The 26,341-nt window shown below is 30.3% G+C and overlaps 3 protein-coding genes across 3 annotated transcripts; all 3 read right to left on the reverse strand.

Moving 5' to 3' along the window:
• Positions 1 to 1,058: 1,058 nt before the first annotated feature.
• LOC120423078 (uncharacterized) lies at positions 1,059 to 3,256 on the reverse strand. The gene has a single exon (XM_039586754.2). The coding sequence runs from the start codon at positions 2,852 to 2,854 to the stop codon at positions 1,391 to 1,393; it is 1,464 nt and encodes a 487-aa protein (XP_039442688.1). The 5' UTR covers positions 2,855 to 3,256; the 3' UTR covers positions 1,059 to 1,390.
• A 2,662-nt stretch (positions 3,257 to 5,918) lies between these two features.
• On the reverse strand, positions 5,919 to 22,711 carry LOC120423061 (pickpocket protein 28-like). The gene is made up of 5 exons (XM_039586734.2): positions 21,949 to 22,711; positions 21,449 to 21,896; positions 21,237 to 21,394; positions 20,822 to 21,181; positions 5,919 to 6,239 (listed from the first exon to the last, which is right to left on the reverse strand). Exons 1-5 carry the CDS (start codon positions 22,308 to 22,310, stop codon positions 6,005 to 6,007), a joined length of 1,563 nt encoding a protein of 520 aa, XP_039442668.1. The 5' UTR covers positions 22,311 to 22,711; the 3' UTR covers positions 5,919 to 6,004.
• Positions 22,432 to 26,120, reverse strand: LOC120423064 (uncharacterized). The gene is given in 7 exon segments (XM_052707042.1): positions 22,432 to 22,720; positions 22,772 to 23,298; positions 23,300 to 24,032; positions 24,095 to 24,225; positions 24,444 to 24,717; positions 24,771 to 25,291; positions 25,348 to 26,120. Coding segments are annotated over 7 exon segments (3,150 nt in total). The 5' UTR covers positions 26,023 to 26,120.
• Between the last annotated feature and the right edge of the window lie 221 nt (positions 26,121 to 26,341).

Here is a 26,341-nt window from a genome sequence, read left to right on the forward strand (position 1 = left end):
AATGTGACACAAAAAAAATCCTCCTGGTTTATGGATGGTCTCTTTATATATTTTGAAACAAAATGTAGGGCACGCGAATTCTCATTTAATGAACTGCTCTTATGATATTCGACTTATGATGCTAAAATGTTTTTTGTAAAATGAATTTCATATCAAAGCTAGATTTAACAATCTTGTACAGTCAAAATGAGTAAAATAAATTGAATTTTCTGCGACACTTAGCCCATTAAACATATTTTTGAAGGGTTTTAGCTCACTTTTCAAAACTACATCTAAAATCAATTTGCAAAAATAATATATTTTTTAGCAAAACCGAAATTTTTATTCGAAATGAGAAAAGAAACCAAAAAAAGAAGTATTTTTTAACTTTCACGGGAAACATCTACCCAAATAAACACATATAGTTAAAATTAAACAGAAAAAAATTGATATGTTTATAAGATGGGACTCCAAAGATAAACAATACTCTTCATTTTATTTTGAAAAAAAAAAACAAGCTTGATTCTTTCATTTTTTTTTCAAAATTATGCCTTTCAAATGAAATAGCAGTGAAAATTTTAATACAGCGATTGAAAAAAATACTAAATTTAGTTAGTTTCTAAAAAAAATCAAAACTCTGAACATTTCTTCAAATGGTTCTTATCAACTTGACATACATATATATTTATTAAGTTGTTATTTAAAAAAATGATTTGAGAAAATTGATAAACTTCACGAATTTCATGCCGTCCACGAAATCATCAAAAATCACTGACCCTATATTAGTAATTCAACCAGGGTATTCACTCGCTTAACTCTACAGTAGTTCATAAGATTATTTTTATTCCATTTTGAGTTTGATAAATTATTTTGAGAAAAATCGTGACATTTTCACAAAAACATAAAATTTCTCGGGATTTCGCGGAAAAAGCCGAATTTCGCAGATTTTACGCTGTCCGCTTCATTTTTATTTTTTTTCTTTCATAAATTTTTGTCTGGAACATTGTGTTTATTTTGGAATTACTTTGGTGGAATTAATTCTAGTGATTCTGTTTTAGTACGAATAAATGAGACGCGATTTACGATTAACAATGATTCCACTTTATTCAGACACGTCCTTTCAGGTCCGTACTCGCGACAAGAATGAATGAGGAAGATAGAGAGAGACAGGAAAGATGAATGACATTTAAAGGGGAGCGTCCACGAAATGCGTGACGCAGGGATGTTCATAAAAACCGTTACATAATATAACATCCTCCCTTTCCTAACAAAAAGTAAATTGTAAATTTTTAAAGGTTTGATGGAAATAAATAAATAAAAGCTTTTTCTCTCTCGAAGACTCCCGCTCGCTGTTTGCTCAACACTGACGAATTCGAGCATGGGGCGTTCAACTCCTGGGTTCCTTACGCGGCTACGCTGGGTGCCAGCATCTTGCTCGGCAACCAACATACGGCAGATCTTGAATCAGCTGCTGATGGTCCTCTCCGGTTTCTCCGCTTCGGCCACCACGACGAAAAGCACGGACTCGGTTGATCTCCAACACTGGCTCTTCCGACAGAGACGAAGATTCAGACACGGTGTCGCAAAACTGTACAAGCTTCAGTATCTTGCACACTCTCGCTGATAGCAAGGGAATGTGCGATCCATTCACTACCTGGAGAAGAAGCTTGTATTTGCGACCCTCGCGCCGACAGGGAACAACGATCGCACCGAGGACAGGAATCTCTGCTCCACTGAAGTTTTTGAGGCGGCAGTCTGACGGTAGTAGCTTTGGTCTGGCACATCCGGTCATCGTTGTTACCCAAGTGTAACCCACGAGACTTGTGTTTGCACCAGTGTCCAAATTGCAGCGGGATGTTTGCCACTTACCGTCGACGTAGAAATCCAGCTCCGCCGTCACATGGCCTCCAAGTTCAGGCGAGTTTTCGATCTTGCCGATCACTGCGCTTGCTTCGCTGCCGCTGCTCGACTCGTTGCTGTCCGACTCCTCATCTTCCAGAGAATCTCGATGAACCTTGTGCACTTTCCGCTTGCTCTTCGATTGCTTTCGCCGGTCCGACTTGCACGCTCTTTCAAAATGATTCTTCCGGCCACAGCGGTTACACCTCTTACCAAAAGCAGGGCAGACTCCTTTCTCAAACTCGTGCCAATCGCCGCAGAACTTGCACTCCTTCTTCTTCCGGATCTTCTTGACATCATCACACATCCGGCCCACGACCTGGCCGTAGGTTACAACGAGTTCCTCTGCGCGGCACATGTCGACGGCCGCATCTTCCTTCAGATCCTGCATGCCCAGCATCCTGGTTCGGAGATTTGGCCACTTGTTCGATGTGACGATCTTGAACCGCAGCATTTCTTTCTCGAGAGCTCCGAACTGGCATGACTTCGACAGAACCTTCAGCTTCCTCAGGTAGTCGTCGATGCTTTCGTCCGGATCTTGCGAAAGGCCAAAGAAATTGATCCAGTCGACGAACTTGTTCCGTTTGCGCACTACCTTTTCCTTGATCGCTGCCAGAGCAAGTTCCGGATCATCCGTCTCTGCCACCGTAAGCTCAAAGTTGAAGTATTTTTGGCGCGCTGCACTTCCGATCACCGACAGAAGGATGCTCGTTTTCTGCTTCTTCATCGTGTCCGGCCAACCATCCATCCCAGCGGCGGATGCGTAGTTCTTCCAATTCTGCTTGAAAAACTCAAAGTTTGCCTCCATGTCTCCGGCCAGCTCCAGCGGAGGGGGGAGCGGCAAAGCGGGGCCCGCCGAACTTCCAGCGGCCGGCGTTGTTGACTGCTTTACGACCATTTTTTGCAACGATGCAATGAGCTCCGCCTGCGCCTTCTCCTGATGCTTCATAAACATCTTGAACTGCTCAGCGTCCATTTTTCTCGAATTTTCTTCTCCACTTCACTTCCAGGAAATCTCCAACAAATCGACGACGCGCACAAAGAAATATGGCCGCCGGACAGGATCGCACACGTTCGCAACAAAGAGCGCAACTTTTCCGATCACTTCCGCGTATGATTCTTTGGCCGCCCGACGTTGAATCTCCTCACAGGAACCTTCCGCGTTATACCGATGACGCCGGAAATCCACTAGTTGTCCGCGAAAACTTCTGACACCATGTTTTAGTACGAATAAATGAGACGCGATTTACGATTAACAATGATTCCACTTTATTCAGACACGTCCTTTCAGGTCCGTACTCGCGACAAGAATGAATGAGGAAGATAGAGAGAGACAGGAAAGATGAATGACATTTAAAGGGGAGCGTCCACGAAATGCGTGACGCAGGGATGTTCATAAAAACCGTTACATAATATAACAGATTCTTCAGGAACAAATGTAGGAAGAATCATCCTAATCGGATAATATTTGACTATGATACCTCTTATAGAATTTGAATTAATGTCTGGGGGTCTTTGGGCTGTAGGTGTTAAAACACAGTAAAGAAGTGAGTATATTTGGAAGCTGCAATATTTGAAGGTTGGATATTACCACTTTTATGATGTTATTCTTGAGGAAAAGAAGTCTGTGCACAAATCCAAATTAGAAATACGTTGCTTCGCTGTAAAACGTGACGCTTAGCGTTATTTCATTCGCTCCACGTCCTCCCAGAGTTCGGTCGATAAACACCACCTTTTTTTCACAACTTACGTAACACTAAACAAAAACAGCGCCTTCCTAAAAAAAAGAGCACATTTCCTCCAACCAGATGGACTACTCTATTTTTAGCCACAGTGTAAATGTCTATGTTTATTCGGCTCAATTTTCGCATCTCAATTATTTATTGAATAACTGAACACCGCCACGCTTTATGCCAGCCGTGCCAGACTAAGCATTCCGCCAACTAAGTGCGAATTTACGCCGAAACAGCGCGTGAATGAATCGATCTGTACCCGTACCGCAGTGCAATGATCCTGCTCGATCCATCAATTAGGGTGGCCACAAGTGCCGCCGCAATCGACCCAAATCAACGTGGACAAACAAGTGTGGCTGAAGATTGAATAATCAAACACTCATCGCAGATCATGCCCACAGTTAACCTTTCCTCCGAGCTTCCTCGAGCAATAAATCTCGGCGATTGACCACCATTGAGCAGGATGAAGAAGTGGCAGAGTAGGATTTGCGCCGGGACGACCCGTGGAGTTCCGCGACTGCGACGACACTCAATTAAGATCGGGGACGAGCCGTGGTTAGCGAGATTTTATTTATGTCCAGGGATGACCCATAATTTTGTCGCTGGACGGAGCATCCGTATAAGCTTTTGGGACATGGGGGATATCTGGTTACTTTACAGGTTTTCCGTAATGGGTGTTAATTAATCTTCAAGGATGAATTTGAAATGTGCAGTGTCAGTCGGGAGCAGAACGTAAACAAACACACGCGGATATCAACGTCGTAATTTGCAGCGATTTTTGCCTCCGGGGGGAAGTACAGCTGACTTGGAATTAGACGCCACTAATGGACCACTATCAATCACAATCTTTTGATCTATCTCGAGCACGGAGTACACGCTACTTGGTTCGGTCCGAGATTCGTCTGAATTAATCCATTGAAGTCTGCTCTAAGGTAGGCTCCTTGTTGTTGTCTGGAGGTTCATACATGTCGTTTTGAGGAAACAATACCAGATCACGATGGACCTCCTAACCCTAATCCGGACCACGATGAGCGTAATTTCGTCACGGACGTCAGCGGCAGTGTCCATAGGCAGGGTAATTATACGGTACGAGGGATTCATGAAGTCACTCAGTGGCAGCATAATACGGGGGTAAAAAGAACGAGCGAGATGAATGGGATTTTAATTAAGTCTCGCGATCGTTTAATCTGCGCACGGGAATCGTCCCAGAACCACAGGGAGGTCCACACGTCTTGCAGGTTTAAGCCCAGCGATAGAATCTGGCGTTTTGCGAACATGTACAAATGCTTCTGACACCTCACTGACAAAATGTTGAAACCTGTAAGGGGTGCGATCCTTGCTCAAGATAAGACTGCTTGGCCTTATATGAGCATTATTAAGAGCAGGTCCTGCTGCAGCATTATGCTGATACGATCGGTCATTTGCAGGTTAGTTGGCAGCAACTTCTCGTTTCTACTATTTGCATATGAGACAGAGCTGTGTCATTCTACTAAGAGCTGCTAAATAGCTTGAAATTGCCGCTGGCCGCGTCGTTCTCTCTGATGAGGTAGATTCATTAATAACGATTAGATGTAATTATCAAAGCTTCCAAACTTGACATGGCAAGTGTACACAAGTGCAGTCAAGTGGTCATATTTATTAACTTCGTGAGAAAAGGACACGGAACTACATTTCAGGTAATGTACGGCCAGATCTTACTAAGTTGTTGACTATAAATCGCTTTTTTATAGGTCCACATTCCATATCATATCTTAGTCTTGCTTATTGAGCTTGCTCAAAAAGAGAATTTCTCAAATCCAAAAATTCTTTCCAGTGATTTCGCAACATTACACTTTCCCAAAGCAATAAAATCTCATCAAATGTCTCACTAGCCCCATCAAACTCCCGATGACATCCGTTCCCAGCTCGTTTCGCGATTACCTCAAAAGTTTTTAAACGATCAAAGATCAAATTACTGCCGCCGCCGCCTAATCAGTGTGAATCGATTTAAATCAATTTCCTCCACCACGGGAGGCCGAGCCTAGCCCGTTACGGCCTGAAACCGGTATCATCTTTCCCCCGGACGGTGTCTTATTAAAATATTTGGACAAAGTATCATGCTCGTAAAACAGCCGGTTTGGGCTGACATAATGAAGTGGGTTTTTTAAGGGAAAAACGATGTAAGGGCATAATTCAGTGTCACCAAGTATGGTGGCCAATTATTCGACGACGGCGAAACTATAAATTGTCAGTTTTATTGCAAATTTCAATAGGATACTTTATTGAGCAAATATGCAAACGCGATGAAACTTGATATTAGATGTTCGTGCAGCAAATGGTGCAAATTTGTTTCGCAAAGTCTTCCTGGATCTCGAAGATGTAAACATGTTTCTGCATTCCGGTGAGACACTGCGTTACTCCATCCAAGGTCGCACCGGAATCCACTGTACCGAACTTCGTTCCCTTCGTAGTGGCCGCACGCACGCATAGTAGCAGATTTCGGCCAAGCTCAACATGCTGGCACCCATCAGCAGGGCAAACAATCCGCCAAACTTGGCCACCACGTCGGTGAATCCCAACAACTCGCGACGCCAGACGGGAAGGTAGTGACGGTGCTTGAACGCAACCTGTATCACGGAGATGTCCCGGCTAGAAGATCACACGGAACAAAATCCGGTTTGCGGAATCGCAAACTTTGCTTCCGATTTGCTCTACCAATCGCAAACCTCCGTTTACACCCGTCAGCAGGAAGCATTGCTTCCAATATCGCAAACGGTGATTTTCGATATCGCAAACGTAACGCCGTAACGCATGCCTGCCAAAAGCACGCAGCACGCAGCCACTACAATATTTACTGTTTTGAATTGACCGTTGCTTTTCAAATTTTGGATGGAAATAAGAAGAAGAAGAAGAGGTTTCAATTTTTTCATTTATTTAATCATAATTCAATACCAAATCAAAGCAATTCTGTGAGCGGTTTACTACGGAATTTTTTTTTTTTTCCGATGTGTTTTGCCTTTGACTTGTGAAGGTTCGAACGAGTCGATTGTTCTGATCTGGCCGTCCCAGATGTCCGTGGGGCAGCAGGTTACCGCTGGGCGTCGGTGCCGCCGTTGGAATGTTACTCCCCGTGACGAGAGTCCCGGTGCTAGCAGTAAGAAAAGAAGGTGGCGTGGCCGAAATGCACTCGTTGATGCTCCACTTGCCAAAGTCTTTGTGGCCGACACCGCGGCAGCTTTGTTTTTTTTTTGGTAATGATTGTACAGGTCCTTCCCGTGCTCGGTGACGTCGGCGGCGGGGTCACCCGGATAGAGGTGCTGAGACCGGTGCAGCGTGCTCGGGTCGTCGATCTGGCTGATTTCCCGCGTCGCGCAGCGAGCTGTTTCGTCCTGGAGGTTGACCCCCGATCTTCACCTCGAGAATCGACTTGAGCGGAGTGGCCTCCACTAGAAGACCGTCCGACTGGAACAAGTCCCCAGAATCTCCGCCAGCAGTCGGATCTGTGAAGGTGTTCGCCGAACTCACGCTGCAATTGCGAGCCGTAGACTGCGAATGAGAAAATATATCAAAAATTCTTCAAAAGTTCTCTTAAATTATCCAATTTTTTAAATTTAATTCTCAAAAAATCTCAAAATTTCTCAAAATTTCAAAAATTCCCGAAAATTCTCAAAAAAATTCAAAAATTCTCAAAAATTCTCAAAAATTCTCAAAAATTCTTAAAAATTCTCAAAAATTCTCAAAAATTCTCAAAAATTCTCAAAATTTCTCAAAAAATCTAAAATTTTCTAAAATTTTCTCAAATAATTTCGAAATTTCTCAAAAAATTTCAAAAATTCTCAAAAAATTTCGAAATTTCTCAAAAAATTTCAAAAATTCTCAATAATTCATAAAAATTCTCAAAATTTTTCGAAAATCCTCAAAAATTATCAAAACTTTTCGAAATTTCTCAAAAAATCTCAAAAAGTTCTCTAAAATTATCTAATTTTTTATTAATATTTCAAAAATTCTTAAAAAATTTCAAAAATTGTTAAAATTTCACATTTTTTTTCAAAAATTTTCTAAAATTCTTAAAATTCTAAAAATTCCAAAAATTCTGGTAAAAAATTCTCAAAATATTTAAAATATTCTTAAATATTCTCAAAAAATCACAAAAATTCTTTAAAATTCTCAAAACTTTTTCGAATTTATCAAAATTTCTAAAAAATTCTCAAAATCTAAAATTCTAAATTTCTAGAAATTTAAAATTTCTAGAAATTTTAGACATTTTAGGAATTTCAGAAATTTCAGAAATTTAAAAAAAAATTAAAAAAATTTAAAAATTTTAAAATTTTTAAAATTTTTAAAATATATCAAAAATTCTTAAAAAGTTCTCTTAAATTATCCATTTTTTATTAGTTTAATTCTCAAAAATCCTCAAAAATTCTCAAAAATACTCAAAAATTCCCAAAAAATCTCAAAAAATCTCAAAAAATTTCAAAAATTCTCAAAAATTCTCAAAAATACTCAAAAATACCCGAAAATTCTCAAAAATTCTCAAAAATTCTCAAAAACTCTCAAAAATTGTCAAAAATTTTCAAAAATTCTCGAAAATTCTTAAAAATTTTCAAAAAATCACGAAAATTCTCAAAAAATTTCAAAAATTATCAAAACTTTTCGAAAATTCTCAAAAAATCTCAAAAAGTTCTCTAAAATTATATAATTTTTTATTAAATTTTCAAAAATTCTTAGAAATTTTCAAAAATTGTAAAAAAATCTCATTTTTTTCAAAAATTCTCAAAAAATTTCTAAAATTTTTAAAAATTCTAAAAATTCCAAAAAATCTCAAAATATTTCAAATATTTCAAATATTGAAATTTTAAATTTTTTAGAAATTTTAGAAATTTTAAAATTTTTAGAAATTTTAAAAATTTTAGAAATTTTAGAAATTTTAGAAATTTTAGAAATTTTAGAAATTTTAGAAATTTTAGAAATTTTAGAAATTTTAGAAATTTTAAAAATTTTAGAAATTTTAAAAATTTTAGAAATTTTAGAAATTTTAGAAATTTTAGAAATTTTAGAAATTTTAGAAATTTTAGAAATTTTAAAAATTTTAAAAAATTTAAAAATTTTAGAAATTTTAGAAATTTTAGAAATTTTAGAAATTTTAGAAATTTTAGAAATTTTAGAAATTTTAGAAATTTTAGAAATTTTAGAAATTTTAGAAATTTTAGAAATTTTAGAAATTTTAGAAATTTTAGAAATTTTAGAAATTTTAGAAATTTTAGAAATTTTAGAAATTTTAGAAATTTTAGAAATTTTAGAAATTTTAGAAATTTTAGAAATTTTAGAAATTTTAGAAATTTTAGAAATTTTAGAAATTTTAGAAATTTTAAAAATTTTAGAAATTTTAGAAATTTTAGAAATTTTAGAAATTTTAGAAATTTAAGAAATTTTAGAAATTTTAGAAATTTTAGAAATTTTAGAAATTTTAGAAATTTTAGAAATTTTAGAAATTTTAGAAATTTTAGAAATTTTAGAAATTTTAGAAATTTTAGAAATTTTAGAAATTTTAGAAATTTTAAAATTTTAGAAATTTTAGAAATTTTAGAAATTTTAGAAATTTTAGAAATTTTAGAAATTTTAGAAATTTTAGAAATTTTAGAAATTTTAGAAATTTTAGAAATTTTAGAAATTTTAGAAATTTTAGAAATTTTAGAAATTTTAGAAATTTTAGAAATTTTAGAAATTTTAGAAATTTTAGAAATTTTAGAAATTTTAGAAATTTTAGAAATTTTAGAAATTTTAGAAATTTTAGAAATTTTAGAAATTTTAGAAATTTTAGAAATTTTAGAAATTTTAGAAATTTTAGAAATTTTAGAAATTTTAGAAATTTTAGAAATTTTAGAAATTTTAGAAATTTTAGAAATTTTAGAAATTTTAGAAATTTTAGAAATTTTAGAAATTTTAGAAATTTTAGAAATTTAAGAAATTTTAGAAATTTTAGAAATTTTAGAAATTTTAGAAATTTTAGAAATTTTAGAAATTTTAGAAATTTTAGAAATTTTAGAAATTTTAGAAATTTTAGAAATTTTAGAAATTTTAGAAATTTTAGAAATTTTAGAAATTTTAGAAATTTTAGAAATTTTAGAAATTTTAGAAATTTTAGAAATTTTAGAAATTTTAGAAATTTTAGAAATTTTAGAAATTTTAGAAATTTTAGAAATTTTAGAAATTTTAGAAATTTTAGAAATTTTAGAAATTTTAGAAATTTTAGAAATTTTAGAAATTTTAGAAATTTTAGAAATTTTAGAAATTTTAGAAATTTTAGAAATTTTAGAAATTTTAGAAATTTTTGAAATTTTAGAAATTTTAGGAATTTTAGAAATTTTAGAAATTTTAGAAATTTTAGAAATTTTAGAAATTTTAGAAATTTTAGAAGTTTTAGAACTTTTAAAAACTTTAGAAATTTTAGAAATTTTAGAAATTTTAGAAATTTTAGAAATTTTAGAAATTTTAGAAATTTTAGAAATTTTAGAAATTTTAGAAATTTTAGAAATTTTAGAAATTTTAGAAATTTTAGAAATTTTAGAAATTTTAGAAATTTTAGAAATTTTAGAAATTTTAGAAATTTTAGAAATTTTAGAAATTTTAGAAATTTTAGAAATTTTAGAAATTTTAGAAATTTTAGAAATTTTAGAAATTTTAGAAATTTTAGAAATTTTAGAAATTTTAGAATTTTTAGAAATTTTAGAAATTTTAGAAATTTTAGAAATTTTAGAAATTTTAGAAATTTTAGAAATTTTAGAAATTTTAGAAATTTTAGAAATTTTAGAAATTTTAGAAATTTTAGAAATTTTAGAAATTTTAGAAATTTTAGAAATTTTAGAAATTTTAGAAATATTAGAAATTTTAGAAATTTTAGAAATTTTAGAAATTTTAGAAATTTTAGAAATTTTAGAAATTTTAGAAATTTTAAAATTTTTAGAAATTTTAGAAATTTTAGAAATTTTAGAAATTTTAGAAATTTTAGAAATTTTAGAAATTTTTGAAATTTTTGAAATTTTTGAAATTTTTGAAATTTTTGAAATTTTTGAAATTTTTGAAATTTTTGAAATTTTTGAAATTTTTGAAATTTTAGAAATTTTAGAAATTTTAGAAATTTTAGAAATTTTAGAAATTTTAGAAATTTTAGAAATTTTAGAAATTTTAGAAATTTTAGAAATTTTAGAAATTTTAGAAATTTTAGAAATTTTAGAAATTTTAGAAATTTTAGAAATTTTAGAAATTTTAGAAATTTTGAAAATTTTAGAAATTTTAAAAATTTTAGAAATCTTAGAAATTTTAGAAATTTTAGAAATTTTATGAAATTTTAAGAAATTTTAAGAAATTTTAAAAAATTTTAGAATTTTAGAAATTTTAGAAATTTTAGAAATTTTAGAAATTTTAAAATTTTTAGAAATTTTAGAAATTTTAGAAATTTTAGAAATTTTAGAAATTTTAGAAATTTTAGAAATTTTAGAAATTTTTGAAATTTTTGAAATTTTTGAAATTTTTGAAATTTTTGAAATTTTTGAAATTTTTGAAATTTTTGAAATTTTAGAAATTTTAGAAATTTTAGAAATTTTAGAAATTTTAGAAATTTTAGAAATTTTGAAAATTTTAGAAATTTTAAAAATTTTAGAAATCTTAGAAATTTTAGAAATTTTAGAAATTTTATGAAATTTTAAGAAATTTTAAGAAATTTTAAAAAATTTTAGAATTTTAGAATTTTAGAATTTTAGAATTTTAGAATTTTAGAATTTTAGAATTTTAGAATTTTAGAATTTTAGAATTTTAGAATTTTAGAATTTTAGAATTTTAGAATTTTAGAATTTTAGAATTTTAGAATTTTAGAATTTTAGAATTTTAGAATTTTAGAATTTTAGAATTTTAGAATTTTAGAATTTTCGAATTTTAGAATTTTAGAATTTTAGAATTTTAGAATTTTAGAATTTTAGAATTTTAGAATTTTAGAATTTTAGAATTTTAGAATTTTAGAATTTTAGAATTTTAGAATTTTAGAATTTTAGAATTTTAGAATTTTAGAATTTTAGAATTTTAGAATTTTAGAATTTTAGAATTTTAGAATTTTAGAATTTTAGAATTTTAGAATTTTAGAATTTTAGAATTTTAGAATTTTAGAATTTTAGAATTTTAGAATTTTAGAATTTTAGAATTTTAGAATTTTAGAATTTTAGAATTTTAGAATTTTAGAATTTTAGAATTTTAGAATTTTAGAATTTTAGAATTTTAGAATTTTAGAATTTTAGAATTTTAGAATTTTAGAATTTTAGAATTTTAGAATTTTAGAATTTTAGAATTTTAGAATTTTAGAATTTTAGAATTTTAGAATTTTAGAATTTTAGAATTTTAGAATTTTAGAATTTTAGAATTTTAGAATTTTAGAATTTTAGAATTTTAGAATTTTAGAATTTTAGAATTTTAGAATTTTAGAATTTTAGAATTTTAGAATTTTAGAATTTTAGAATTTTAGAATTTTAGAATTTTAGAATTTTAGAATTTTAGAATTTTAGAATTTTAGAATTTTAGAATTTTAGAATTTTAGAATTTTAGAATTTTAGAATTTTAGAATTTTAGAATTTTAGAATTTTAGAATTTTAGAATTTTAGAATTTTAGAATTTTAGAATTTTAGAATTTTAGAATTTTAGAATTTTAGAATTTTAGAATTTTAGAATTTTAGAATTTTAGAATTTTAGAATTTTAGAATTTTAGAATTTTAGAATTTTAGAATTTTAGAATTTTAGAATTTTAGAATTTTAGAATTTTAGAATTTTAGAATTTTAGAATTTTAGAATTTTAGAATTTTAGAATTTTAGAATTTTAGAATTTTAGAATTTTAGAATTTTAGAATTTTAGAATTTTAGAATTTTAGAATTTTAGAATTTTAGAATTTTAGAATTTTAGAATTTTAGAATTTTAGAATTTTAGAATTTTAGAATTTTAGAATTTAGAATTTTAGAATTTTAGAATTTTAGAATTTTAGAATTTTAGAATTTTAGAATTTTAGAATTTTAGAATTTTAGAATTTTAGAATTTTAGAATTTTAGAATTTTAGAATTTTAGAATTTTAGAATTTTAGAATTTTAGAATTTTAGAATTTTAGAATTTTAGAATTTTAGAATTTTAGAATTTTAGAATTTTAGAATTTTAGAATTTTAGAATTTTAGAATTTTAGAATTTTAGAATTTTAGAATTTTAGAATTTTAGAATTTTAGAATTTTAGAATTTTAGAATTTTAGAATTTTAGAATTTTAGAATTTTAGAATTTTAGAATTTTAGAATTTTAGAATTTTAGAATTTTAGAATTTTAGAATTTTAGAATTTTAGAATTTTAGAATTTTAGAATTTTAGAATTTTAGAATTTTAGAATTTTAGAATTTTAGAATTTTAGAATTTTAGAATTTTAGAATTTTAGAATTTTAGAATTTTAGAATTTTAGAATTTTAGAATTTTAGAATTTTAGAATTTTAGAATTTTAGAATTTTAGAATTTTAGAATTTTAGAATTTTAGAATTTTAGAATTTTAGAATTTTAGAATTTTAGAATTTTAGAATTTTAGAATTTTAGAATTTTAGAATTTTAGAATTTTAGAATTTTAGAATTTTAGAATTTTAGAATTTTAGAATTTTAGAATTTTAGAATTTTAGAATTTTAGAATTTTAGAATTTTAGAATTTTAGAATTTTAGAATTTTAGAATTTTAGAATTTTAGAATTTTAGAATTTTAGAATTTTAGAATTTTAGAATTTTAGAATTTTAGAATTTTAGAATTTTAGAATTTTAGAATTTTAGAATTTTAGAATTTTAGAATTTTAGAATTTTAGAATTTTAGAATTTTAGAATTTTAGAATTTTAGAATTTTAGAATTTTAGAATTTTAGAATTTTAGAATTTTAGAATTTAGAATTTTAGAATTTTAGAATTTTAGAATTTTAGAATTTTAGAATTTTAGAATTTTAGAATTTTAGAATTTTAGAATTTTAGAATTTTAGAATTTTAGAATTTTAGAATTTTAGAATTTTAGAATTTTAGAATTTTAGAATTTTAGAATTTTAGAATTTTAGAATTTTAGAATTTTAGAATTTTAGAATTTTAGAATTTTAGAATTTTAGAATTTTAGAATTTTAGAATTTTAGAATTTTAGAATTTTAGAATTTTAGAATTTTAGAATTTTAGAATTTTAGAATTTTAGAATTTTAGAATTTTAGAATTTTAGAATTTTAGAATTTTAGAATTTTAGAATTTTAGAATTTTAGAATTTTAGAATTTTAGAATTTTAGAATTTTAGAATTTTAGAATTTTAGAATTTTAGAATTTTAGAATTTTAGAATTTTAGAATTTTAGAATTTTAGAATTTTAGAATTTTAGAATTTTAGAATTTTAGAATTTTAGAATTTTAGAATTTTAGAATTTTAGAATTTTAGAATTTTAGAATTTAGAATTTTAGAATTTTAGAATTTTAGAATTTTAGAATTTTAGAATTTTAGAATTTTAGAATTTTAGAATTTTAGAATTTTAGAATTTTAGAATTTTAGAATTTTAGAATTTTAGAATTTTAGAATTTTAGAATTTTAGAATTTTAGAATTTTAGAATTTTAGAATTTTAGAATTTTAGAATTTTAGAATTTTAGAATTTTAGAATTTTAGAATTTTAGAATTTTAGAATTTTAGAATTTTAGAATTTTAGAATTTTAGAATTTTAGAATTTTAGAATTTTAGAATTTTAGAATTTTAGAATTTTAGAATTTTAGAATTTTAGAATTTTAGAATTTTAGAATTTTAGAATTTTAGAATTTTAGAATTTTAGAATTTTAGAATTTTAGAATTTTAGAATTTTAGAATTTTAGAATTTTAGAATTTTAGAATTTTAGAATTTTAGAATTTTAGAATTTTAGAATTTTAGAATTTTAGAATTTTAGAATTTTAGAATTTTAGAATTTTAGAATTTTAGAATTTTAGAATTTTAGAATTTTAGAATTTTAGAATTTTAGAATTTTAGAATTTTAGAATTTTAGAATTTTAGAATTTTAGAATTTTAGAATTTTAGAATTTTAGAATTTTAGAATTTTAGAATTTTAGAATTTTAGAATTTTAGAATTTTAGAATTTTAGAATTTTAGAATTTTAGATTTAGATTTTAGAATTTTAGAATTTTAGAATTTTAGAATTTTAGAATTTTAGAATTTTAGAATTTTAGAATTTTAGAATTTTAGAATTTTAGAATTTTAGAATTTTAGAATTTTAGAATTTTAGAATTTTAGAATTTTAGAATTTTAGAATTTTAGAATTTTAGAATTTTAGAATTTTAGAATTTTAGAATTTTAGAATTTTAGAATTTTAGAATTTTAGAATTTTAGAATTTTAGAATTTTAGAATTTTAGAATTTTAGAATTTTAGAATTTTAGAATTTTAGAATTTTAGAATTTTAGAATTTTAGAATTTTAGAATTTTAGAATTTTAGAATTTTAGAATTTTAGAATTTTAGAATTTTAGAATTTTAGAATTTTAGAATTTTAGAATTTTAGAATTTTAGAATTTTAGAATTTTAGAATTTTAGAATTTTAGAATTTTAGAATTTTAGAATTTTAGAATTTTAGAATTTTAGAATTTTAGAATTTTAGAATTTTAGAATTTTAGAATTTTAGAATTTTAGAATTTTAGAATTTTAGAATTTTAGAATTTTAGAATTTTAGAATTTTAGAATTTTAGAATTTTAGAATTTTAGAATTTTAGAATTTTAGAATTTTAGAATTTTAGAATTTTAGAATTTTAGAATTTTAGAATTTTAGAATTTTAGAATTTTAGAATTTTAGAATTTTAGAATTTTAGAATTTTAGAATTTTAGAATTTTAGAATTTTAGAATTTTAGAATTTTAGAATTTTAGAATTTTAGAATTTTAGAATTTTAGAATTTTAGAATTTTAGAATTTTAGAATTTTAGAATTTTAGAATTTTAGAATTTTAGAATTTTAGAATTTTAGAATTTTAGAATTTTAGAATTTTAGAATTTTAGAATTTTAGAATTTTAGAATTTTAGAATTTTAGAATTTTAGAATTTTAGAATTTTAGAATTTTAGAATTTTAGAATTTTAGAATTTTAGAATTTTAGAATTTTAGAATTTTAGAATTTTAGAATTTTAGAATTTTAGAATTTTAGAATTTTAGAATTTTAGAATTTTAGAATTTTAGAATTTTAGAATTTTAGAATTTTAGAATTTTAGAATTTTAGAATTTTAGAATTTTAGAATTTTAGAATTTTAGAATTTTAGAATTTTTAGAATTTTAGAATTTTAGAATTTTAGAATTTTAGAATTTTAGAATTTTAGAATTTTAGAATTTTAGAATTTTAGAATTTTAGAATTTTAGAATTTTAGAATTTTAGAATTTTAGAATTTTAGAATTTTAGAATTTTAGAATTTTAGAATTTTAGAATTTTAGAATTTTAGAATTTTAGAATTTTAGAATTTTAGAATTTTAGAATTTTAGAATTTTAGAATTTTAGAATTTTAGAATTTTAGAATTTTAGAATTTTAGAATTTTAGAATTTTAGAATTTTAGAATTTTAGAATTTTAGAATTTTAGAATTTTAGAATTTTAGAATTTTAGAATTTTAGAATTTTAGAATTTTAGAATTTTAGAATTTTAGAATTTTAGAATTTTAGAATTTTAGAATTTTAGAATTTTAGAATTTTAGAATTTTAGAATTTTAGAATTTTAGAATTTTAGAATTTTAGAATTTTAGAATTTTAGAATTTTAGAATTTTAGAATTTTAGAATTTTAGAATTTTAGAATTTTAGAATTTTAGAATTTTAGAATTTTAGAATTTTAGAATTTTAGAATTTTAGAATTTTAGAATTTTAGAATTTTAGAATTTTAGAATTTTAGAATTTTAGAATTTTAGAATTTTAGAATTTTAGAATTTTAGAATTTTAGAATTTTAGAATTTTAGAATTTTAGAATTTTAGAATTTTAGAATTTTAGAATTTTAGAATTTTAGAATTTTAGAATTTTAGAATTTTAGAATTTTAGAATTTTAGAATTTTAGAATTTAGAATTTTAGAATTTTAGAATTTTAGAATTTTAGAATTTTAGAATTTTAGAATTTTAGAATTTTAGAATTTTAGAATTTTAGAATTTTAGAATTTTAGAATTTTAGAATTTTAGAATTTTAGAATTTTAGAATTTTAGAATTTTAGAATTTTAGAATTTTAGAATTTTAGAATTTTGAATTTTAGAATTTTAGAATTTTAGAATTTTAGAAGTTTAGAATTTTAGAATTTTAGAATTTTAGAATTTTAGAATTTTAGAATTTTAGAATTTTAGAATTTTAGAATTTTAGAATTTTAGAATTTTAGAATTTTAGAATTTTAGAATTTTAGAATTTTAGAATTTTAGAATTTTAGAATTTTAGAATTTTAGAATTTTAGAATTTTAGAATTTTAGAATTTTAGAATTTTAGAATTTTAGAATTTTAGAATTTTAGAATTTTAGAATTTTAGAATTTTAGAATTTTAGAATTTTAGAATTTTAGAATTTTAGAATTTTAGAATTTTAGAATTTTAGAATTTTAGAATTTTAGAATTTTAGAATTTTAGAATTTTAGAATTTTAGAATTTTAGAATTTTAGAATTTTAGAATTTTAGAATTTTAGAATTTTAGAATTTTAGAATTTTAGAATTTTAGAATTTTAGAATTTTAGAATTTTAGAATTTTAGAATTTTAGAATTTTAGAATTTTAGAATTTTAGAATTTTAGAATTTTAGAATTTTAGAATTTTAGAATTTTAGAATTTTAGAATTTTAGAATTTTAGAATTTTAGAATTTTAGAATTTTAGAATTTTAGAATTTTAGAATTTTAGAATTTTAGAATTTTAGAATTTTAGAATTTTAGAATTTTAGAATTTTAGAATTTTAGAATTTTAGAATTTTAGAATTTTAGAATTTTAGAATTTTAGAATTTTAGAATTTTAGAATTTTAGAATTTTAGAATTTTAGAATTTTAGAATTTTAGAATTTTAGAATTTTAGAATTTTAGAATTTTAGAATTTTAGAATTTTAGAATTTTAGAATTTTAGAATTTTAGAATTTTAGAATTTTAGAATTTTAGAATTTTAGAATTTTAGAATTTTAGAATTTTAGAATTTTAGAATTTTAGAATTTTAGAATTTTAGAATTTTAGAATTTTAGAATTTTTAGAATTTTAGAATTTTAGAATTTTAGAATTTTAGAATTTTAGAATTTTAGAATTTTAGAATTTTAGAATTTTAGAATTTTAGAATTTTAGAATTTTAGAATTTTAGAATTTTAGAATTTTAGAATTTTAGAATTTTAGAATTTTAGAATTTTAGAATTTTAGAATTTTAGAATTTTAGAATTTTAGAATTTTAGAATTTTAGAATTTTAGAATTTTAGAATTTTAGAATTTTAGAATTTTAGAATTTTAGAATTTTAGAATTTTAGAATTTTAGAATTTTAGAATTTTAGAATTTTAGAATTTTAGAATTTTAGAATTTTAGAATTTTAGAATTTTAGAATTTTAGAATTTTAGAATTTTAGAATTTTAGAATTTTAGAATTTTAGAATTTTAGAATTTTAGAATTTTAGAATTTTAGAATTTTAGAATTTTAGAATTTTAGAATTTTAGAATTTTAGAATTTTAGAATTTTAGAATTTTAGAATTTTAGAATTTTAGAATTTTAGAATTTTAGAATTTTAGAATTTTAGAATTTTAGAATTTTAGAATTTTAGAATTTTAGAATTTTAGAATTTTAGAATTTTAGAATTTTAGAATTTTAGAATTTTAGAATTTTAGAATTTTAGAATTTTAGAATTTTAGAATTTTAGAATTTTAGAATTTTAGAATTTTAGAATTTTAGAATTTTAGAATTTTAGAATTTTAGAATTTTAGAATTTTAGAATTTTAGAATTTTAGAATTTTAGAATTTTAGAATTTTAGAATTTTAGAATTTTAGAATTTTAGAATTTTAGAATTTTAGAATTTTAGAATTTTAGAATTTTAGAATTTTAGAATTTTAGAATTTTAGAATTTTAGAATTTTAGAATTTTAGAATTTTAGAATTTTAGAATTTTAGAATTTTAGAATTTTAGAATTTTAGAATTTTAGAATTTTAGAATTTTAGAATTTTAGAATTTTAGAATTTTAGAATTTTAGAATTTTAGAATTTTAGAATTTTAGAATTTTAGAATTTTAGAATTTTAGAATTTTAGAATTTTAGAATTTTAGAATTTTAGAATTTTAGAATTTTAGAATTTTAGAATTTTAGAATTTTAGAATTTTAGAATTTTAGAATTTTAGAATTTTAGAATTTTAGAATTTTAGAATTTTAGAATTTTAGAATTTTAGAATTTTAGAATTTTAGAATTTTAGAATTTTAGAATTTTAGAATTTTAGAATTTTAGAATTTTAGAATTTTAGAATTTTAGAATTTTAGAATTTTAGAATTTTAGAATTTTAGAATTTTAGAATTTTAGAATTTTAGAATTTTAAAATTTTAGAATTTTAGAATTTTAGAATTTTAGAATTTTAGACTTTTAGAATTTTAGAATTTTAGAATTTTAGAATTTTAGAATTTTAGATTTTTGAATTTTAGAATTTTGAATTTAAGAATTTAATAGATTAGAATGACAAAACTTTAAAGAAATTTGTACAAGCCTTATTTTTTAACAAATTTGAAACGCTGATTTCCTTTTTAATAATCAATCTTTTATCGTCGCCATTTTGACCGCTATCTTGAATAACCACTTTGAAGTTGTTTAGTGGTCATACCTGAAATAGAACATCAAAAATAAGACAAAGAGGAAAAATCGTGATTCGATTTTTCGAAATTTCGATAAACCGATGTGATTTTTTCCAAGGCCAAATAATAGAGTTTGTACTGTATCTAACATTTCTTAAATTAAAAAAAATCTTTCATTTGTTTAAATTTCTTTGATTTTCCAAGCTTTTTAAATCACGGGGTTTATATATTGAGCTTAATTTTTTATAATTTTACAAAATGACGAAAGTTTTAATTATTTAACACTTGCCTTATTATTACATAATCATTTTTTTTTAATTTTAGATTGCACCCAAAAACGACTGTGAATGCAAAAAAAAACTTATAAATGCGCACGTGGTTCATTTTGTGAAACTGTACAGGAAGCCACCTTTTCCGAAAATAATCGTCAATCGGATACGTTGTTTTTTTCCCACGCGATACCATTAATGTCCTCCTCGCTGATTTCGAACAGCTTGTGGTCTACTTCCGGAAGGGGATCGGCGGATTCTTCCCGTTGTGGCCGATTTCGCTTCGAGCCGAGCTCGAAAAGTAACTGCTATCATCATCATCGTCGGGGCAACCGGGTAATGTTGAGCAGCCAGCTTGGTTCGGCGGAGCGGATTTTCTTCAATGGCAGATTTGGTGGCCTGAAGAATGGCCGGAAAAGGAAAGCTGCAAATAAAATGGGTTTCAGTGAAAACAAGTTTTAAAGACTCATGCAACGGAATCATCCCGACTGAGCCAAAGTCGGTTCCGACTTTTCGAAAAACGTCAGCAGCTGCTGCGTGATTATTTTTCTTGGTTCTGGCAAAATCAATTATATTCAGCAGCTTACCTTGTTGTACTCATGGCGATTGTCCTTCTCCAAGTACCGCAGAAATACGTCGGCTGCCATTACTGCCGTGGTCGCGACGGCCCCCAATTAGCAAACGGAACGTCGGATGATCAGAACTCCCGGCGGATGAGCAAACTGCAGGGTACCGAGGATTGACCGGATCCAGTCACGAAGTTGGATGAGGCCGTGGCTGTTGACTAACAGACCGGGTCGGGAACAGATTTTGACGAACCGAAATCGCGGCGGACAAGTCGAAAAAAAAACAACAAAAACTTCAACGTGAGACCAACTTTTGTTTTGTTGTTTTCCTTCTTCGCGGCTGATTCTGACAGTTCGTAACGCATTGGCTGCGGCATGCTACAGTCTCAAATAAGCCGGCAACAAAGCGCTTTCGATTTTGGAAGCAATTTCTTTCGTTATCGAAAACATTTTCTCCAGAATCGGCAACATTCGCGATGAATTCGCAAACGATCAATGTTTTCGGATTCATCGCATTATTTTTTCGGATCCGCCGCCCGGATTTTGTTCCGTGCAGAGAGATTTACCTGTGAAACTTAAATACAGACTCTACAATTATACCCCTTGAACCAATCCATAAACGGTCCAGCAACGTCCCGAAAATGTTGAACGTTGAACGGAAATCGATTAATATCTACATGGTACCGCAAAACGATACATTCTTGACGACAGGTGCAAGGTAGCGAACGATTCTCCAAAGAAGCCTTAATAGCTTTGTTATACACCTCTAGGACCGTGTTGCGGTAGCATCCAATCCGACCAGCATCACAAACCTTCATTCCGGCAGCTCGTGGCATCGAAAACTTGACGCAACCACACTTGGCATAAGTTAGATTTGACATGCACTCGTCAACGCGGTTGTTGAAGTTGTATACATTGTAGTACCGAAGATATCGCTCGTCGGCGAAGAAACAGTTGCGTCTGTGGAGTCGAATGTTTGCTTTAAATACATATTTTGAAATAATTCAAACAATACCTTTTAGGAGAAATGTTTCTCAAAGCTTTCGATATATCAGTAACTTCCGGCTGAAGTAATACTGAAAGGGCATGCAACGTATTCAAGCGGTAAAATTGATCTCCCGTGAACGCTGTTTCATCTGGAGGATGAACGGAGACCTTGAATCCAGTGAATCCCTGAAACAATTGCATCATCAATTCATGCTGCGATCCTTCCCGTCAACAACTCACCCTACAAACATACTCTTGATCAATCCTCCTTAGTGCTACCATCATCGCGAATCCAGACTCAAAACCGTTCCTCAGAGATCGCTTCGGATACGTATCCGCTCCAACCTGTTCCCTGCTATATCCGGTATCGCGCGTCCAGTTTGACGCTGAACCCGCTCCACCACTCAAGTTCAAAAAGTCCGGCGATATCTCACCAACTCGATACAGCTGGGCCGCAGGCAGTGCGTTAAAGGTATAGCAGATACCATCGTCTACAAGCGTTTCCGTGATCCAGTCGCTGCTCGAAATTAGTTTGGTCCGCCACGTAATCAACGGAACAGTAAGTCCTCTACCTAAGGACATGCGACGCAAGGTCTTGACCAGATCCTCCTTCGGTAACTTTTGATCGAACTTGGTCCAGCCATCGGTGAGGGGACACACGTGGGCAAGGGATCGTAGCTTTCGTTCGCTGTAACTCCAAAAAGGTTCAGTATCACCTTAGTAATCTTAGTTTAACGTACCTTTCCTCATCCAGCTTGATGCCGCGATCTACCAGTTCAAGCGCACGTGTAAGGTTGAACTCTTCTACGCGAGTCTTGGACAGGGGACAAACCGTAATCGCCGGAAACGGAATCGTAGAGATGGGAACGAAGCGTGGCGCGTACGCCAATACGACCGGATCGGCCTCCCACTTGTGGTACATCGTTACCACGCAGCAGCAGCTACCCACGAAGGCCGCCACAATCCATGCAGTCCACCAGAGCTTCTCAATTTTGAGCAATTGGTGATCTGCTAAGAATTTAATTGCTTGGACAAAGTTTTCAGCGCAGTATTCCCAGAGAATACGTCGGATTGGCGTACGCTTCGCTCTGTAGTGCAGCATATCGATAAATGACGATGAATTCGAGTTTCATCGTTCAAATTGTTTAGCAATCGTGCATATTTTATTACACTCAAGGGACATATAAAGAATTTGATGACATAAAGTAATGGCTAAATACAAATCACCAGTCTTTCGGTTGGTTCATGCGAGTCCGGAACGGATTCTGCCGTGCCGCCCACGGTAGCACATACATCCAGTTGATCGCCAGCCGGGGGATCCGTTCTCTACGCAGCGGTCGTATACAAGCGTAGTATAATATTTCACACAAACTCATAGCACTAGCTCCTAACAGCAGCGCGAACAGTCCTCCAAACTCAGCGATCACGTCGGTAACTCCCAGCATCTCACGCCTCCAAATCGGGAGGTGATGGCGATGCTTGAAGGACATCGACATTACCGCTATGTCGTAGCTAAGAGTAAATCCAATCAGTTCAGAACCATAGTCTAACATACATTCTTACCCCTTGTACTTATCGAACGCCGCTCCCGCGGCTCGCGACAGCTCCTGGAAGTAGAACGGCATCCGAGAGATCTCAACCCGGTACTCTACACTGTTACAAGCCGGATAGCATCCACAAAGCGAAATCATTCCCTGCATCGCGTGCCGGATCTCTTCGTCGAACGCCTCAATCAGGATGTTTTGATAGCACTCGATCTTGCTGGCGTCACAAATCTTCATGTCCGCCGTACGAGGCATCGAAAACTTGACGCAGCCACACTTTTGGAGCGTCAGATTCGCCATACACTCCGCAGCACAGTTTGCCTGGTTGTAGCTGTTGAAGAACCGCAGGTACCGTTCGTTGTCGAAGAAGCAGCTGCGTCTTATTGGGGAAGCATTGCGTAGCTTTTCAGAGGTGTACATCACGTTTGGTGTGAAGGTAAGGGCGATATCGTCCTCGTTGTTCAACCGGAAGAACCAATCCCCGCTCATGGCAACCTCGTCCGGCGTGTGGACAACGATCTTGAAGCCAGTGTAGGGACCCTTGAAGGAACAGAACGTTAAGAATCAGAGTTCCCCGAGAACGCACAGGACATACACTACACAAATACTCCTGATCGATGGTCCGTACGGACAACGCCACGAACAATCCCGATATAGCCCCATTCCCCATGGAGCGATACGGATAGGCGTTGAGACCTGCGTTACTTGCATAGCCAGAATCTTGCGTCCAGTTGGAGTCAGTCGCGGCAGAGCTTTCAAACTGTAGAAAATCTGGAGAAATTATATCAGCACGATACAGTTTGCTTGCCGGCAAGCCGTTAAAGGTATAGCAAATTCCATCTTCCGTCAGAGATTCCGTTAGCATGTCACTACAATTCACAACTTTGTAGCGCCACATGCACCACTGTGCGATTGTTTCCTTCGCGAAGGACATATTCCGAAGACTCTTGATTACGGTTTCATCCTCGCTTTGGCTAAAGTTTTGCCAAAGACGAGTGTACGGACACACGTGAGCCAGCGCACGTAACTTTTTTATACGAGCCCGGTCTAGCAATGTTCCGTTCTGCGACAGCTCGTAAGTCTGAGTCAGGTTGAACTGATCTACGCGAGCTTTTGAAAGTGGACACATGGTAATAGCTGGAAAGGGAACCGTGGAAATCGGGGCGAACTCTGGAGCGTACACGATGACCACCGGGTGTTCGTCCCACTTGTAGTACATCTGGATCGCCGAGAAGCCACAGGCTGCGAACGCTGCCGCGATCCAAAGCATCCACCAGGATCTGTTTCGATAAATGTAGCTCGATCAACGCGTTGTCGAGTACCATTTTTGTATGAAAAATACCTTTCGATCTTGAGCAAACTTCGGTCAGCGGCATATCGTACGGCTAGAACACCATTCTCCTTGCAGAACTCCCAAAGAACCTGCCGGAAGGGCGTTCGTTTGAACTCGTAGTGCAACATGACCGCGTGAAGTCAAGCCTACAATTATGGTGAAATTGTTGGTTTTGCATACCTATTATTATATGGAGGACAAGTATGATAGCGTTTAATTATTCATTTGAATAGTCCTTTTATAGAGAGTTTCTTATTGTTAACCTAGCATACAAAGTAAACTTTGTGACCTTTAGTGACAGAGTTTTTAATATATTCATTACCAGCTGATTGAATGTTATATATAATGGTCCTTCCTAATAGTTCCTCGGAACCCGAAATGGGTTCCGATGTGCCGCCCAAGGCAGCACAAAGATCCGGTTGATCGCCAACCTGGGGAATCGCTCCCTGCGCAGCGGCCGTATGCAGCAGTAGTACAAGATTTCGCCCACGCTCATCACGCTGGCACCCATCAACAGGGCAAACAGTCCACCAAATTTCGCCACCACATCCGTCAGGCTCAGCATCGGTCGTCTCCACACCGGCAAGTAGTGACGATGCTTGAAGGATAGCATAAGTATCGCTGGATCGTAGCTAGAAGTGGACTCTTTCAGTGTTATGTACCATGCCTGATGAAGAAGTCTTACCCTTCATATCTATCAAATGCTGGTCCAGCAACATGGGCAAACTCTTTAAAGTAGAACGGCATCCGTGATATCTCCGCTTGGTACTGAACACTGTTACAAGCCGGAAGACATTGACATGCCGATAGTTTTTTATGCTTTTCCGAATAAAAAACATCTTCGAATACTTCCTTCAAAATGTTACTGTAACAGGCGATCTTGCTTGCGTCGCAAACCTTCATTGTCGCCGTCCGTGGCATCGAGAACTTGACGCAACCACACTTCTTCAGAGTGTAGTTCGCAACACACTCGGCAACGCAGTTTGCCTGGTTGTAATGGTTGAAAAACCGCAAGTACCTTTCATGATTGAAGAAGCACTTGCGTCTAGCCGGTGAAGCATTGTGCAAGTCACGTGCCGTGTACAATGCATTCGGGGTGAACGTTAGTTCGATGACATCGTCATTGTTCAGCCGTAAGAATCTATCTCCGGTTAATGCTATCTCATCCGGAGGGTGAACGATCAACTTGTACCCTGTGTATGCTCCCTGAAATAATTTGGCAATAAGTGAATAAAGTGCTGTGAAGTCACGAAATATCTTACCCTACACAAAAACTCCTGATCAATATGTCGAACAGACAGTACCATGAAGAGTCCCGAAAACATACCGTTGCTCAAAGGACGGTGCGGGTACGTGTGGAGTCCGGCATTGCGGCGGTAGCCTTTTTCCTGCGTCCAGTTAGACCGAACGGTACTTGCGTTCGTGAATGCCAAAAATTCCGGCGAAATAACCCCAGCGCGGTATATCTGATTCGCCGGCAGTGCGTTGAACGTATAGCAGATCCCATCATCCGTCAACGTCTCCGTTATCATGTCGTTACATTCGATCTTCTTGAACCGCCACAGGCACCACTGGGCGACGATTTCCTTCGGCAGGGCCATGTTCCGCAGCGTTTGGAATATCTTCTCGTCCTCCCGCGGATCGAATTGTTTCCAGTTGTGCGAGAACGGACAGACGTGAGCTAACGCTCGTAGCTTCAACTCGCGTTCCTCGTCCAGCGTTGTCCCGTTCTGGACCTGCTGATAGGCGTGGGTCAGGTTGAACTGGTCAACGAGAACCTTCGTCAGCGGGCAGATTGTGATGGCCGGAAATGGGACGGTGTAGATCGGTATTAACTTGGGAGCGTACACGATGACCACCGGGTTTGCGTCCCACTTGTGATAGAGCTGGACTACGGCGATCCCGCAGGCTACGAGAGAGGCCACGATCCAGGCCATCCACCAGGATCTGTTGGAGTAGGGTAGCCTGTATAGTTAGAGGAATTCGACACCTATCGGTAGAACTACCTTTCAAACTTGAGCAATCGATGGTCGGCAACGTATCGCAACGCGTATACGAAATTTTCCACGCAGTACTCATGTAGGATTCGCCGGAATGGCGTTCGTCTAGTTTCATAGTACCACATGGTTGTTTAATGGTAGATATGCTAATGACAATCTAGAAACTTTTCGTTTGATTAAGAGGGATATCATTTTACAACGGGTATATTCAATTATTCATAAAGGCCATCAGAACAATTCTCGAATGGGGCATCAC

Source organism: Culex pipiens, chromosome 2 (assembly GCF_016801865.2).
Source record: "Culex pipiens pallens isolate TS chromosome 2, TS_CPP_V2, whole genome shotgun sequence".
In the NCBI taxonomy this organism is placed as follows: Eukaryota; Metazoa; Arthropoda; class Insecta; order Diptera; family Culicidae; genus Culex; species Culex pipiens.

Coding starts and splice junctions, on each gene's coding strand:
- LOC120423061 (XM_039586734.2), bottom strand. CDS start 22,310: ATGCTGCACTACAGAGCGAAGCGTACGCCAATCCGACGTATTCTCTGG. Junction 21,395..21,448: donor ATCAAGAGTATGTTTGTAGG/GTGAGTTGTTGA, acceptor CAATTGTTTCAG/GGATTCACTGGATTCAAGGT. Junction 21,182..21,236: donor AGAAACATTTCTCCTAAAAG/GTATTGTTTGAA, acceptor TCGACTCCACAG/ACGCAACTGTTTCTTCGCCG.
- LOC120423078 (XM_039586754.2), bottom strand. CDS start 2,854: ATGGACGCTGAGCAGTTCAAGATGTTTATGAAGCATCAGGAGAAGGCG.